This window comes from Vigna radiata, chromosome 3 (assembly GCF_000741045.1).
Source record: "Vigna radiata var. radiata cultivar VC1973A chromosome 3, Vradiata_ver6, whole genome shotgun sequence".
In the NCBI taxonomy this organism is placed as follows: Eukaryota; Viridiplantae; Streptophyta; class Magnoliopsida; order Fabales; family Fabaceae; genus Vigna; species Vigna radiata.
Window position 1 is genome coordinate 11,754,713 of NC_028353.1, and position 16,153 is coordinate 11,770,865.

General features: G+C 33.8%; 2 protein-coding genes and 1 pseudogene across 3 annotated transcripts; 1 reads left to right on the top strand and 2 right to left on the bottom strand.

The window, feature by feature from the left end:
* Nucleotides 1-303: 303 nt before the first annotated feature.
* On the bottom strand, nucleotides 304-4,495 carry LOC106757784 (chaperone protein ClpB1). Its single transcript, XM_014640575.2, has 7 exons — nucleotides 4,214-4,495; nucleotides 3,589-4,082; nucleotides 2,659-3,322; nucleotides 2,245-2,426; nucleotides 1,528-2,150; nucleotides 963-1,440; nucleotides 304-873 (listed from the first exon to the last, which is right to left on the bottom strand). The coding sequence occupies exons 2-7, from the start codon at nucleotides 4,072-4,074 to the stop codon at nucleotides 565-567; spliced, it is 2,742 nt and encodes a 913-aa protein (XP_014496061.1). The 5' UTR covers nucleotides 4,075-4,082; nucleotides 4,214-4,495; the 3' UTR covers nucleotides 304-564.
* Nucleotides 4,438-9,654, top strand: LOC106757037 (annotated as a pseudogene).
* A 1,123-nt stretch (nucleotides 9,655-10,777) lies between these two features.
* LOC106758025 (protein LEO1 homolog) lies at nucleotides 10,778-15,624 on the bottom strand. Of its 2 annotated transcripts, XM_022779459.1 has the most exons (12): nucleotides 15,293-15,624; nucleotides 14,863-15,200; nucleotides 14,237-14,381; nucleotides 13,942-14,127; nucleotides 13,302-13,478; nucleotides 12,587-12,718; nucleotides 12,332-12,511; nucleotides 12,123-12,254; nucleotides 11,905-12,009; nucleotides 11,560-11,811; nucleotides 11,054-11,213; nucleotides 10,778-10,999 (listed from the first exon to the last, which is right to left on the bottom strand). In XM_022779459.1, the coding sequence occupies exons 1-11, from the start codon at nucleotides 15,413-15,415 to the stop codon at nucleotides 11,079-11,081; spliced, it is 1,905 nt and encodes a 634-aa protein (XP_022635180.1). In that variant the 5' UTR covers nucleotides 15,416-15,624; the 3' UTR covers nucleotides 10,778-10,999; nucleotides 11,054-11,078. The 2 variants fall into 2 exon arrangements, with proteins under 2 accessions (XP_022635180.1, XP_014496400.1); XM_014640914.2 differs by having other exon boundaries at nucleotides 10,778-11,213.
* Between the last annotated feature and the right edge of the window lie 529 nt (nucleotides 15,625-16,153).

Sequence of the window (16,153 nt, forward strand, 5' to 3'; positions counted from 1 at the left end):
TTTTTATGTGCATTAAAAATAGAAAAAAAAATTATTTACATACTGCTCTATAAAATTATGTGAAATATAGTATACAATATTAAAATATCGCACTAAATTTATGTCTTAAATAGTGAATTATAATTTAATGTTGTTTTTTTCAAGTTAATTAAGTTATTGGTAAATGTTGACTAAACCTTTTTTTTTTGTATATTTTTATTATGTATTGATATTGTTTACTACACAAGTTTTCTTTATTTTAAAATAACTTATAACTGAATTTGAAGTATAAACTTGAAAAAGTGGTTTGAGTGGGAATCAGGATTAGAAAAATAACATTCAGTTTTTAATTAGCTTATTTCCAGAAACAAACAAAATTCTGACATTAGGGATATTCATCCTTCGACAACCCCTTGCAGAAAAGAAGATGCTCAAAAGGAGAAAAACAACATCATACAAAAGCAAAATACATTACAAGACGGTTTTCCTCAGAAACTTTCAAAAGATGGGAAAGTATGAAAAGAAGTTGTTCAAAAGAACCAAAAGCATGAACCTCTCTTGTCATACATATTTATTAGCGTTCACTCACATCTCCATTTCACCATCTTCATCCTCATCCATTTGCTCAATCTTTAACTTCTTCACTGCCTGGACAGCATCAGATCTTGATACTCCTCCATTAGGCATCTGAATCAAAATATCAGACTTCTGACCAGTTACAGCATTAACCAACCCTCCATTCTTTTCCACCCGATAGTTTAGCTCGCCACCCGCAGGACCAGCATCAATGTAAACTGTTGAGTTCTCATCAATTTCTTCCTTCACCAGCATTCTAGAAAGCTCTGTCACAACCTTTTTCTCAAGCCACCTCCTAATTGGTCTGGCACCATAAACCTGAAACATAACACAAACCTTATTAAGTACTCACAGCCTCTTTGTGCAGTAAAGAATGTTTACAATATCACCATGATAATGATACCAACCGGATCATAGCTTTCACTAAGAATATAATCAAGAGCTGCATCAGTCACTGCCATTGCAATTCCCCTCTCAGCAAGACGGGAGGCAACGTCCTTCATTTGTAACCTTGCAACCTTTCTGAGTTGCTCGTGCGAAAGAGGATCAAATACAACAATTTCATCAAGTCGGTTCAACAGTTCTGGCCTAAAATGTCTTTTTACCTCCTGCATTACTTTATCACGAGCCGCTTGCATTGAAGATTTTCCTGAAAGTCCAGTAAGGAGGTGTTCTGCCCCAAGGTTAGAAGTCATAATAATGACTGTGTTTCTAAAGTCCACAGTGCGGCCTTGGCCATCAGTTAACCTCCCATCATCCAAGACTTGAAGAAGAGTGTTAAACACAGATATGTGTGCCTTTTCTACTTCATCAAACAATACCACACTATAAGGTCTTCGCCTTACTGCTTCAGTTAGCTGACCACCTTCTTCATGTCCAATATACCTGAAAGTTTAAAATGTGGGTTAGTCATCTGTCTTCATACACAAAAATCACAATATGCTGAAAAGGAAAAACAATCAATCCACTTACCCAGGTGGTGCACCAATCAAGCGTGAAACAGAATGTTGCTCCATGTATTCAGACATGTCAATTCTAACCAATTGATTTTCATTGTCAAAAAGTTGTTCGGCAAGGGCCTTTGCAAGCTCGGTCTTGCCAACACCAGTTGGACCCAAGAACAGGAAGGACCCTGTTGGCTGTTGAGGTCTCCCAAGCCCAGCTCTTGATCTCAGCACAGCCTCTGCTACAGAATTAACGGCTTGGTCTTGCCCTACAACTCTCTCGTGCAATCTGTCAGCAAGACCAATCAACCTTTCTTTGTCATTTTGCCCGAGTCTTGTTACTGGTATGCCAGTCCAACGACTAACAACCTCAGCAATATGTTCAGGTCCAACCGTTTCTGTCAACATTACATTCTCTTCGGTGTTCCCTTCCAGCTCTTGAATTGCAGATTCCACCTCCTGAATTGCACCATACCGCAAATCTGCAGCTCTGGCAAGATCATATCGTCTCTCAGCCTCTAGAAGAGCAAAATTCAGCTCTTCCCTTTTTTGCTTTAGTCTTCGAATCTCATCTATCCTCTCCTTCTCCTTTCTGTACTTCATCATCAAAGGTTGCAGCTTATCTCTCAAGTCATCAAGCTCTTTCCGCACCTAAACATAAAAATAGAATTACAACAATTGTAACACAAACATAATCCAAATTCCAAGGACAACCAATTAGCATAGTAAGACAATCAACACTTACTTCTACTAAACGAGCTTTGCTAGCTTTGTCTTTCTCTTTTTCTAGAGCATGAAGTTCCACTTCTAACTGCATTCTCTTCCTTTCAAGGTTGTCAATTTCCTCTGGCTGGCTATCAAGTTGGACTCTTACATTCGCACAAGCCTCATCAACTAAATCAATTGCCTTGTCAGGAAGATGACGACCTACACAACCAAAACTATTCATTAAAATAACTTATTTAAACATATACTGAAATTATTCATTAAAATAACTTATTTAAACATATGAAGCCAAACGATTTCTTTAATTTTAGAAATGGGAACCAAAACTATGTAGAGACTAAACTTTTCATGAGGACTAAAGCTTACAATTCCAATCCAAACTAATATACTTAATTCCCAATCAAAGAATAAACTAAAACAGTGCAGCACATACCAGTGATGTAGCGACTAGATAGTTGCGCAGCAACAACCAAAGCTCGATCAAGAATCCTTACACCATGGTGACCTTCGTATCTTTCTTTCAAACCACGAAGTATACTTACAGTATCAACAACACTTGGTTCCGTCACATACACCTGCTGAAACCTTCTTTCAAAGGCTGCATCCTTCTCTACATACTTCCTATACTCTTCAAGGGTGGTGGCACCAATGCATCTCAATTGACCCCGCGCAAGCATAGGTTTAAACAAATTTGCAGCATCCATGGAACCCTCTGCCTTTCCAGCACCAAGAACCAGATGAATCTCATCAATAAACAGAATAACTTTCCCCTCAGCCTCTTCAACCTCTTTCAAAACTGCCTTCAACCTCTCCTCAAACTCCCCTCTATACTTCGCGCCTGCAACCAACGCACCCATATCCAATGCAATGAGTCTAACATCAGATAGATTACTAGGAACATCCCCTTTAACAATCCTCTGAGCCAACCCTTCAACCACAGCCGTTTTTCCAACACCCGGTTCACCAATCAAAACCGGGTTATTTTTCGTCCTTCTAGATAAAATTCTCACAACCCTTCGTATTTCCTCATCCCTTCCAATAACTGGGTCGAGTTTCCCTGCTTGTTCCACAAGATCTCTTCCATAGGTATTCAACGCCTGCAAACAGAAACCAGATATATACGAAGTAAATTATATGAACTATTTGTACTTGTTAATTATCATGTTCACCCCGTAGACAAATGTCTTATATCAAACCAATACAATTACCTTTATTAAACCAAAAATCTTATTTATTAAATTCATCCTTTTGGAATTGAAATTGAACATTTGGCATTCATATTCTCCAATCAATTATTTAAACTAAATTTATTATTTGAAAGGTTGTGTCACCTTCAATAAATTATTTAAGCTAGATTTAGTACCTGAAAGGTTGTGTCACCGGTGGCGCTTTCCACTTTCCTTCCTTCCTTACCGCGAAGCTTCTCCACTTCTGATTTCACCTTCTGTGCCGCCACACCGGCTTCTCTGAGCAACTCTGTGATCTGAGAATCTTCCAAAAGTCCAAGGATGAGCTGGTCGACTGCCAGGTGTGTGTCACCACGCGTCTTCTGGAGCGACTGCGCTCTGCGTATGACTTTGATGAGGCTCGTACTCGCTGGAACCTCGTCAGGAGGAGGAGATTGTGAGGGCAACTTCTTCAGTGCTTGGCTGAAGACTCTCTCCGCCGCGCGCGCCGATTCCTCTCCTGCCGCGTTGGATAGCGCTTGGGAGAAGATTCCTCCCTTGTCGGAAAGTAGAGAGGATGCTAGATGGAGAGGAGTAAACTGTGCGTGGCCACTGCTCACCGCTGTCTGGTGAGCACTCACGAGAGCTTCATTAGTCTTGTGCGTAAACTTCTCGGGATTCATCACTACGCCTGCACCATTACAAGAAAGATTCATATTAGATAATGATTATTAAGAATTAACAACTAATAACAATAATAATTTATTTATAATCGGTGAATTATTTATTGGAATAAGAATATGGAAGATCATCACCGCGTACCTTCTTATCGCTCGTAAGATGATAGGTTTGATTCGTGAAAATTGAGAGAACAAAAGAGGAGGATCGAACGAAGAGAATTTGAATGAAGTTTTATTTGTTGGAACGAATAGACAAAAGTGAAGAATGAAGGAACAGAGAATTTGAATAGGTTTGAGTTTTCGGTTATCGATGTCTGAAGTGAGAGAGAAAGGAAACGTCGTGGTTAGTATATGAAGTGGGAAACGATGTTTCTTGAAAGTTTGAGAGTTTCCTTGAGGAAGCAGAAGAACCTCCCAGAGACTTCTCTTTTATTGATAGGAAGAGGTAATTGAAAGAACTAATCAGAAAATATCACCTACTATTTTTTTTCCCCCTCTTTTTATTTTAGTTTAGTTTTTTAATTGAAGGAGGTAGACCGTTTCTTTATCATTTTTCTAAATATGATATTCAAGAAAATTATTTATGATAATTAGAGAATATTAGTAAAATTTACAAGCTTTTATTTAAATAAATGATAGCAAATTCATGAAAAGGTGTTAATGAAAATTTTGAACAATTACATTATTATTTAGCTTATATTTAAGATTTAAACACTCACTCGATACTTTTCAAAAATCTTAATTAAATCATCAAATTAGTTTTTTTTTCTTTTAATTTTTTTTTAAATTGTCACATATCAAATAAAAATTTTGTCCAGCAATATCATGTATTAAGATTAAAAAAAATATTATATAAAAATCTCTATTTAATCATTTTATTTATGTTTAATTGTAATTTCAATTTTTTTTTAGCTAAAACAATTTTAAATTTTTGACAATATCGACTAAAATTATCAATATCATGTCCTTTTAAAGAATAATGTCAACAAATATTATTTAAATAGTTAGAAAGTAAATTTTTTAATTATTACATATAAAGTATGGTTAAAATATTTAACAAAATTATCAATTTTAATAAAAATATTTGTAAAAGTTTGTTTATAAATTAAATTTTATTTAAATTTAGAAAGATATAAAATTGTTTAATATAAAAAAATTATAAATAAATAAAACCGAAATAAAAATATAAAAATCAATTTGAGATAAAAAATGGAAGACTAATATAATAATATATGGTTTGACAAATATATATCATTATTAATATCAGATCACACTATTATAATCACGTGATACAATATCATATAAATTTTTTAAAAAAAATGAAAAAATAAAAAAAAAAATATTTAAAAGATTCAAAACAACCCCACATGTAACATCCTTGTTAGTAGGAAACTATCAACAAAAACTTAAATGTTCCAATTTTAAAAAATAAAAACCTAAGACAAAAATAATTGAAACACTTAAAAAATATCATTATAAATAAAAACTATCTATTTGATTAAACCTTTCGTTTACCTAACACAGTTGTAGTAATTTTGAGGACCCAATTTAGGCAGTTTCAGGTTGACGGTGTCAGCAAGTTTATATTTTCTATTTTTAATGTGTATTAAAAATAGAAAAAATAAATCATTTACATATTAACACAGTTTTCATCATATAACAAACAGATGTAATTATTATAAATTTGTAACTACTTTAAATAGAAAAACTGTTCTGCAAAATTATGAGAATTATACATTATACAATGCAATAATAAAATATGGCGCCAAATTTATATGTCTGAATAATATGTTGAGATTTCAAACATTCACTATCACATTAAATGTGAGAATATAAGGTTTGATAATGTCATCCCAAGAGAGTTAAATCTAAGTTTTATTTAACGTCACAAAACTAACTTAGTAAAATGCAATTAAAATATTTTTCATAAGGTTCGTAACATATTTGGATATTTCTTAAGAATGAAGAAATTACACATAGAAATTAAAGCCGCGACTATTAGCTTTTTTAAAACCATAAATTCGGAATAAGGACTTAATTTAGTGCATGTTTTACTCTTTTCTTTTCTTTTTTGTGTGTGGACAATTTGTTTATGTTCAATTTTATCTATCAAGTTAATTTTGAATTCAAATAGCTTTAAATAGTTTTTGTATTTTATAAAAATATATTTGCAAAATTCTAATTAATAACAAAAGAATATTAAAAATGATTTAAATGATTATTTTATTTGTATATGGTATCTCTTTTGCAAAGAGAAATAATGAATTCATATATTTATTTAGATTGTTTTTATAATAAATATAATTTGTTTATATTTTGTAAAATATACTTTTTATGATTTTTTTCATCTAAAAGATAAACTTACATGAAATTAGAAGAAGAATGAATTGTATAAATTGTATAAAAATTCTTTAATTGCTATATTAATCGAGATATAATTTGTTATGATTCGCAGCCTAATAAATTATGTCTCAACACATAATCATTATATCTCCTTCAAACAATTTTATAGAAGTTAACTCAACTTTAATTTTATATTATTTTTATCTTATATTTATTTAATTTTGATTAATTTGTTATTATTTTATATATATTGTTAGATAATATCTTTATTTTATATTTTGATTAGTTTGTTATTATTTTTTATTTATATTTTAGATTTTTAAATCTTATTTTTTTTATTATAATTAGAAAATCTATCTATATATTTAACAATAATGAGAGATTAAAGATTAATCTTGTAAATAATTTTCAGTATATTCAATATGGATTCAAAATTGCTATAAATTGTATAAACTTACATAATTGTATAAATTATATAAATTCCATATATATATATATATATATATATATATATATATATTTATGATTAGATATATTATTTTTATTTTATATTTATTTAATTTTGATTAATTTGTTATTATTTTATATATATTGTTAGACAATATCTTTATTTTATATTTTGATTATTTTGTTATTATTTTTTATTTATATTTTAGATTTTTAAATCTTATATCTTTTACTGTAACTAAAAAATCTATCTATATATTTAACAATAATGAGAGATTAACCCTGTAGATAATTTTCAGTATATTTAATATGAATTCAGAATTGCTATAAATTCTATAAACTTACATGATTGTATAAATTATATAAATTCCATATATATATATATTTATTTATTTATTTATGGTTAGATATATTATTTTTATTTTATATTTATTTAATTTTGATTAATTTGTTATTATTTTATATATATTGTTAGATAATATCTTTATTTTATATTTTGATTAATTTGTTATTATTTTTTATTTAGATTTTAGATTTTTAAATCTTATATCTTTTACTATAACTAGAAAATCTATCTATATATTTAACAATAATGAGAGATTAACCTGTAGATAATTTTCAGTATATTTAATATGAATTCAGAATTGCTATAAATTCTATAAATTTACATGATTGTATAAATTATATAAATTATATATATATATATATATATATATATATATATATATATATATATNTATATATATATATATATATATATATATATATATATATATATATATGGTTAGATATATTATTTTTATTTTATATTTATTTAATTTTTATTAATTTGTTATTTTTTTATATATATTGTTAGATAATATCTTTATTTTATATTTTGATTAGTTTGTTATTATATTTTAGATTTTTAAATTTTATTTCTTTTATTATAATTAGAAAATCTATCTATATATTTAACAATAAGAGAGATTAATCCGGTAGATAATTTTCTTAATATGGAATCAAATCAGGTTCCGATGTTGCCTGTAAGACATGGGTATCAGATGAATCAATGTCCCTACTGGGATATTCTGACCCCACAGTCGTAAAGTACATGATTGGACTAACCAAACAAGCTACTTCACCAGCTGATTTAGTGGGCAAGCTAGTGGAGTTTGGGATCTCATCAATGGACACTCATGCATTTGCGGAAGAAATTTACTCAAGAGTTCCTCGCAAGTCATCTGGTTTAAATCAATATCAAAAACAAGAGAGAGAAGCTGTAATGTTGGCCAGGAAGTAGAAGACTTACACAATTTTGAAGGCTGAAGACGATAGTGATGATGAATCTGGGGATAAATCTTCAATAACTTCATCTGGAAGGCTTGACAATCACCAAAAAAAGCGTTTCAGGAAGAAAACTGGAGTTCAAGATGACCACGACGATGAGATGATTTTGAGAAAGGAAAGTGAGAGACAAGTGAAGAGAAGAACTTCCTCCGATGATGATAATGATTCGGAGTCTGAAGAAGAAAGGTTGAAAGATCAAAGAGAGAAGAAGGAACTAGAGCAGCATATGAGATATCGAGATGCAGCTGGGACGCGGAAGTTGACTGAACATAAATTATCACGAAAGGAGGAAGAAGAGGCAATTCGAAACAGCAGAAGAAATCTTGAAGCATAGAACTAGAGGCTTGGGGACTAAAATTGCTGAGTTAATAATATGCCCTATATATGCCAATCTTCCAACTGAATTACAGGCTAAAATATTTGAACCCACACCTGAAGGAGCACGAAAGGTGGTACTTGCAACTAATATTGCAGAAACGTCATTGACAATTGATGGCATCAAGTATGTCATTGATCCAGGATTCTGTAAGATGAAAAGCTATAATCCTAAAACAGGAATGGAATCTTTGCTAGTAACTCCCATATCAAAAGCTTCAGCCAATCAGAGGGCAGGTCGTTCTGGAAGAACAGGTCCTGGAAAGTGCTTCCGACTGTACACTGCATATAATTTTTACAATGATTTGGAGGAAAACACTGTTCCTGAAATACAGCGGAGTAACCTTGCAAATGTAGTTTTAACTTTAAAAAGTCTTGGTATTCATGATTTGTTGAACTTTGATTTTATGGATCCTCCCCCTGCCGAGGCCTTATTAAAAGCTTTGGAGTTTCTACTTGCATTAAGTGCATTAAATAAGCTTGGTGAGTTAACCAAGGTTGGTAGACGGATGGCAGAGTTCCCACTTGATCCTATGTTGTCAAAAATGATAATGGCTTCAGAAAAGTTCAAGTGTTCAGATGATATAATTTCAATTGCTGCTATGCTTTCTGTTGGAAACTCAATATTTTACCGTCCAAAGGATAAACAAGTCCATGCAGATGATGCAAGGATGAATTTTCACACGGGAAATGTTGGAGACCATATTGCATTGCTAAAGGTCTACAATTCATGGAAGGAGACCAATTATTCAAGGCAATGGTGTTATGAAAATTATATACAGGTAAAGAGTATGAAACGGGCAAGGGATATCCGTGATCAACTGGCGGGTCTTTTAGAGAGGGTTGAAATTGAACTAATATCAAACCAAAGTGATTTAGATGCCATCAAGAAATCTATTACATCCGCAGACTGTTGGTATACATCCTAGTGCAGGGCTCGCAGAAGTTCTTCCTAGATGGGTTATATACCATGAACTAGTACTCACAACTAAGGAATATATGAGGCAGGTGACAGAATTAAAGCCGGAGTGGTTGCTGGAGATTGCACCCCATTATTACGATGCTGAAGACTTGAAAAATATTCTTTAAAATACTTAAATTTGATTTTATATTTTTATCACTATTTTATTATTGTACTCTATGTTATATCAATGTAAAAATATATCATTACTACTCATTCGAAATACTTAAATTTGATTTTATATTTTTATCATTATTATTGCTCTAAGAGAGTTTTTTTTTTTTTTTTTACATACACTATGTTAATGTTTTGATACAAATTTTTCAAGTGATATTATTATCATCAATCATAGCATTAAAATTATTGTCTATCTTGAAATTTTAAATTTTCAAATTTTCGTTATTGTCCACCTTCGATTCCGCCACACTGGTTTCCTTGAACAACTCTGGGATCTGAGAATTTTCAAGAAGATCGAGGATGAGCTGGTCGACGACCACCGTGTCTAGGTGGGTTTGCTCTTTTGATTCGTCAACCATCGTCGCCGTAGTGGTTTCATCTTTCGAAAATGTTTTTGCTGTTTTGTGAAAACCCCTCTTTCCTCCACCATTGCCCTTTTGTTGTTTTGTTTTTGTCTTGGAAACTTGTTCGATGTTATTTAATGAACTACCATTATCATCCTCCTTATATGCTCTTTTTTTGGTGTAGTGGGGTAGTGGCTTTATGCTCTGTAGTCAAAAAAAAAAAATCAGAAGCATAAATCTTTGAAAAATTTACTTATGGGGTAGTGCATTTCTATAACCGCAGGTTGTAACAGTTGTAATAATAATATAATAACACCCAAACATTGTACTTTTACTTCATTTGCTTCTCCACTGTTGCTTTGCCTGTAACAACTCACAAACCCGAGCTAAGTATGTTTCTTGTAATTTGGTCATTCTTTTTAGTGTGCTATTTCCACGTTATATCAATATGCATATAGCTAATGGATTATTTTTCTTTTACTTCAGATACTGCCTTTGGATATTAGGAAATGCTGCAACATTAATCAATAGCGACCCTGAATGGAGAGAACCGGTTCTTGATGCCAAGGAAAGATACTGCTTCCATAAACAGTTTACTGAATTGTATTACAGTTAACTGAACTAAAAAATAATTCAGTTCAGTTTTTTTAAACTGTTTTTAATTCAATTCAGTTTTTTTGAACTGTTTTATAGTTAACTATAATTGGTTTATAATTTGCCCACCCCTAGCCCTAGGACGAAAGGTTTGCGAACTGAAAATACAGATAACATTTATTTACACTGATCTATTTTAAAACCATTATCAAGAGATTCAAGTACTATATCAATATATCAGGCTCTGCTTTATGTATACAATGATGAAATATTAAATTTATAGCTATTTAAGGAAAAATATTGAGTCATCTCAGCTCTAAGCTGCAGTCTTACGCACACCCTTCGCTGGAACAGCCCTGCAAGATTCATCTATGAAATTAAAACTCTTACCCTGTATTGTAATTAAATTCCATGAAAATCTGGCATAAGGAAGTTCATTATTCCTCATCACTATCATACACAACTGCCATCCGTCGATGGGTGGTTGTTTTCCTTGGAGGAGACTCCTCATCTGATTCAAATCCCTTCCTCTTGGCACTGCCTCTAAACTCCTTACTCTTTTGCTTTGGTTCCTGCAGCAAAACATCCAACTAGTTTTAAAATATCTGACAAACAATGCTTCATCATCTTATGAACTTTCACCCTACCCACAAGATGTACAAGCACACAGAGGACACACGTACAGCAGTCTTATAAACAAAAATATAAATATCTTCACAGTACAAACCAGTGCATAAAATGGAAACATTATAAATGAGGAAGATTTAAAAACAACGAAACTGCATGAACTAATCACATGTAATATACCTTCTTATCAACAGTTAAGGAGGGCTGATAAGAAGCAATCTGAAACTAAATATCTACGGACCTACAGCTAAAAATTTAAATATGTATTATTTTTAATAAAATATGCAGTACCTCCTCTTCCTCCTCATCTGAGGCATCATTAACTTGTTCTGCCTCTTCATAGTGATCTTCTTCTTCTTCATTGTCCTCATACTCTGGCTCAGTATCCTCATCCCTCTTGCGTGGAGGAGGCCTCTCATCTTCCTCTTCCTCGGTTTCATACTCAGACTCCTCTCTCTCATCATCCTGGTAACCCACTGGATTTCGGGAGGATTTAGCAGGTGGGAAAGAAGACTTGCGAGGGATGTCTCTAGGTCCCTGTGACTAAATTCCAAAAAAATACAAAAAACCCTCATCAATGACAAATGCCAAAACAACCAATATACAAACAAATTTCCGTAGACTGAGAATCGATACCTTTTTAGCATTCATAATTCGTTTCTCTGCTCGGGCTTCCACTTCCAAATCATCCTCAAAGCGGCGCTGAGATCTACGAGAATCATAGTAATCTGCTTCATCCTCCTGAAGGAAAGAACAATGAGTAAATAATGGAACTGTCATAGTTTTATATACCCAGATATGCTTACAGAAAATTGCAGGAGATACGTGGCCAAAAGAAAAACAGAGTTTTATACCTCATCCAATGCATCCTCTAAAAACCCAGGAGAAAGTTGTCGCCTCCTATCCACAGCTGGAGTATACTTCCGGCTCACCTTCTCACGCTTTCGGTTAAGAAGCACATTAGCCCGAATATTTTGACTTTCAGCCTACAAAAGATATAGAGAAATTAGATGATGGTACCCAAGAGGCACTTGGCACGTAATTATTGAATTATTAATTATACCTTCTCTTTTTCCTCTTTTTCCCTCTCAGGATCAATGTCGGTAATGCAGTTTTTAACCTTGTAAACCTTCTTATGCCTTGAGTCAACAAGGGCAGTCAACAGCCGATGAGAATTTGAAGACAAGGAAGATGGCATAAACCTCATTTTCCTCAATAGCCTTCCTTGTGATTGAAGGATTCCCTGAAGCATGTAAACACAGACAATTAGGGGAAAATGGTAACTCAGCAAGACATTCAAAGGAATAATGAAATTCACCTTTCCGTGTCTAAGGAAAAGATGTGCTTGATCATGCTGTGCATCTTGCACTGATATGTCAAGAACTTCATTCCCAATTAAAAGCTGCAGGCTGCCATCGGACCATCTCACAAAGCGGGCATTGCTTTCATACTACAGTAATAGAAAATCCATGATACATTTTTTGCAAACAATAACATTCTGCAACCTGATCATGAATGACAAATCATCATAACACCAACCCACCTGGTTTTCTACAAAGTTAAAGGGTAAACATAATAGAACATGGAGCATTTTATTCCTATTTAGTACTAATGAATTCATTGAAGTACTTCCTCGCCCTCACATATCCTTAAAATATTATAAACTTCCTCAACAGATTACCAATATACTAAGTTCAAAAGAAACATGTCCGTTCATGCACATCAAAACTAGATCAGATTCTGTCAACCAAAGGGCAGATTTATCCACAGAAGACATAGACTCCAAAACCTTAAAAGAATACATTTGGCCATTCTATCCTGAATCCATCCTAATATTAACCTCAAAATTCAAAATCAAATATTTTATGATATAATTAGGAGAGTAAGAAGTAGTAGAAACGAATACAAATGACGTAAAAGCAATTAAGAAGTTACACACACAAGAACATCAGAATCTTCTTCATCCCAGTCATTTAAATTTCACAGAAATTATAACCGATAAGATGCATAAGAAACAGTATACGATTACTTACAGATGTTGTGCCATCAGGATTTCTAGCAGTCCTCCAACGTACAATATTATTCTCCAACCTTATTCGCTTTCTGGCTCCAGATTCATCAGTTACAAAAGTATCCTCTTCCACATATGTTTTAGGATCAAATGGTTTAGGGTCAACACCCATAATATTGGAAACTTTAATCATGTTCATCTGCCAAGAGAGAGAGAGAGAGAGAGAGATTAAAATACAAGTGTCTGAAAATGAAATTCAACGTATCTTACCAGAATGCACATCATTATAAAAGGCAATGCACATCTATACTCAAAACCTGAGAGATATTGCGTATTAAAATGTATTCATCATGATCTTGTTATCATATAACCTGATTTGTACAATTCCCATCTAATTTGCAACATGTCACCATCTTTGACATGGGGAAATTATCAAGAAACTGTCTTAAAAGATGCACTTCCTTAAACACTTCCAATTCACGAGTCACTCACGCACACTACACATGCCAACTTCTGTATCACAACAATGTGAACGACACAAGAAGAGTGACAATTACTCATGTTTTGCAGCCACCAAGTTAAAAGCTAATTTAAAATTAAAATATGAAATAAAAATAAAGGGTTCTCACTCGAATAAATAAACTTATTAATTAGAAGCAAACCTTGTCCGGACGAGCTGGAGGAGGTCGTAATGGAACTTCCAATTCTAAAGGGGGGCCAAGTGGCTTCTCTTTAGTTTTTATCTCAAAGTTTTCCTCCTCTGAATCATACTGATGATCTTCATCAGCAAGTATATCTTCTGGTCTCAGGTTCTTTCCATAGCTTCCTTCCTCCTCCACAGGATATCTCTGGGGTAGGAAACCAACAATATCATCAATTCTTAAAATTAGGGCAATTCACAGATAAAGGAAAAAAATCACTATTGACACCAATGTCAAGATTGGCACCTTCACTCACATTTGAATCTTGTTCAATGTCCTGCTGAACAGCATACCCCATTTCCTCTTCTTCATCATCATCAAAATCACCAAATACATCACGAATTTCAGGGGCCGAATGCAAGTCACGAGTCTCATCTTCTTTTTCATCTCTGGGCGACACACTACATTAAATAAAAAAAAAAAAAAAAACTATCAGTCTTAATGTCATGCAGCAGTTATAAAACAATTGGCAAGATTAGTTCTTTGACGTTTGATCTTTTAACTTCATTTAATGTTTCACTTCAGTCCTCCAACTTCCTTTTTGTTTAAATTTGGTCCTCTAATTATGCGCTGTAAAACAAGTTCATCCTTTCAGTTAGAAAATGTTAAATGTAGTCAGCAGAGAGGATGAATTTGTCAATTAGTACTAGGTTAGAGGATCAAATTAGGGGGTGCGCTAGAATCCAAAAATTGAAAAATTATAATAATTAAGCACAAAAAGCCTTGGGTCATCAGTAATTCCCTATGTTCTATCCTATGCCCTAATCAATGAAATATGTTTCAATATGCATGACAACACTGATAAAGGAAAACGTAAACGAGTCCACAAATATCAAAATACTTCAGCCACATTTGTCCACATTTTTCCGTGAAGCATTATACCTGGGGCTTCTAGCTTCGTCGACTTCTTCCTCCTCATCGTCGTGGTGATCGTAATGATTCTCCTCCGACCTTTCAGATCCGCTCTCAACGACGTCATCGCGGCGCTTACTCGTGACGCCACGCTGGCTATACCCGTCATCTTTGGCGTCACTATCCGAGTCTCTTCCCTCACTCTCCTCTCTCTCTCCAACTTCCACCTCTTGCGAACTCTGCTCCCTCTCGCCCTCGCTTTCGCGATCGTGTTCTCCTTCTCCGTCTCCGTCGCTCTCGACTTCCACCTCCCCCTGGCCCTCCACCTCGCCCTCTCCCTCTTGCTCCCCCATTCCCTCTCCCTCGTCCTGAAAAAACAAAACGCCAAAATATGGAAAAACGGTTAGTGTAGGAATCCAAACGCGTTGCAAGGAAAAGGAGTGTGAAATTGGGGGCGTACGGAGGGGTAATTGAGTTGGGGATTCGATTCGTGCTCGGAATCGACGTCGAGCTCTTCCTCCTCCTCGGATTGGTCGCCGAAGAGGTTCTGCATCATCTGGTGGCGCTTCTCCTCACCTCCCATGGCTTCCGAGAGAAAAAAACCCTAGCACGAATGGTTTTTTATTGAACCGCTTCAAACTGGGAACCTGCGTTTGTTTGTTCTTGTACTGTGCTCGTGAAACGCACCGGATCAGTCGCGTTTGAGGTGTCGATGATGCGATTCCATGCTATTTAGTGGTAATGGCTGGTCTCGTCCCAAATACCAGGAGTGGAGGCACTGACGGTTACAAAATTAAAAATTTGCAGTAAATTAAAAATACATTGTAATATAAACTGAATTGAATTGCTTGTAACTTAACCTCTTTTCGAATTACATTAGTTTTAAATTAAATTGTATAACGTTTTATACGAATTTTACTAATTTTGAATCAAACGGTAACATTTTTTAATTAAAAAATTAAAAATCAATATTTATCTATTTTTGTGAAGACCCCTTTTCTTATACACACATTTGCTTACAACCTCTTTTTCTCTCCTTGCCCATTTTATTCCCTTTCCAGAATTCAGTAAATTGAACTATTTGATCTCCCTCTTGTAGCTAACTAAAGCACCTCGACACCCAAGGTTTCCATTGGCACCAATCATTCTGCTGTCAACAGAGGGTAAGTGTTTTTTTCCTCTTTTCTTCTTCTTCGAGTCTTAGAACATGCAACCCACCAATTGCATGTGCTCTTGATTCCTTCCTTTTCGATTATCTTTTTCAATTTCAGCTTTAAAAGCTGTTTTAATCACAAATTCTACGATCTATAGGGTTGGGGGA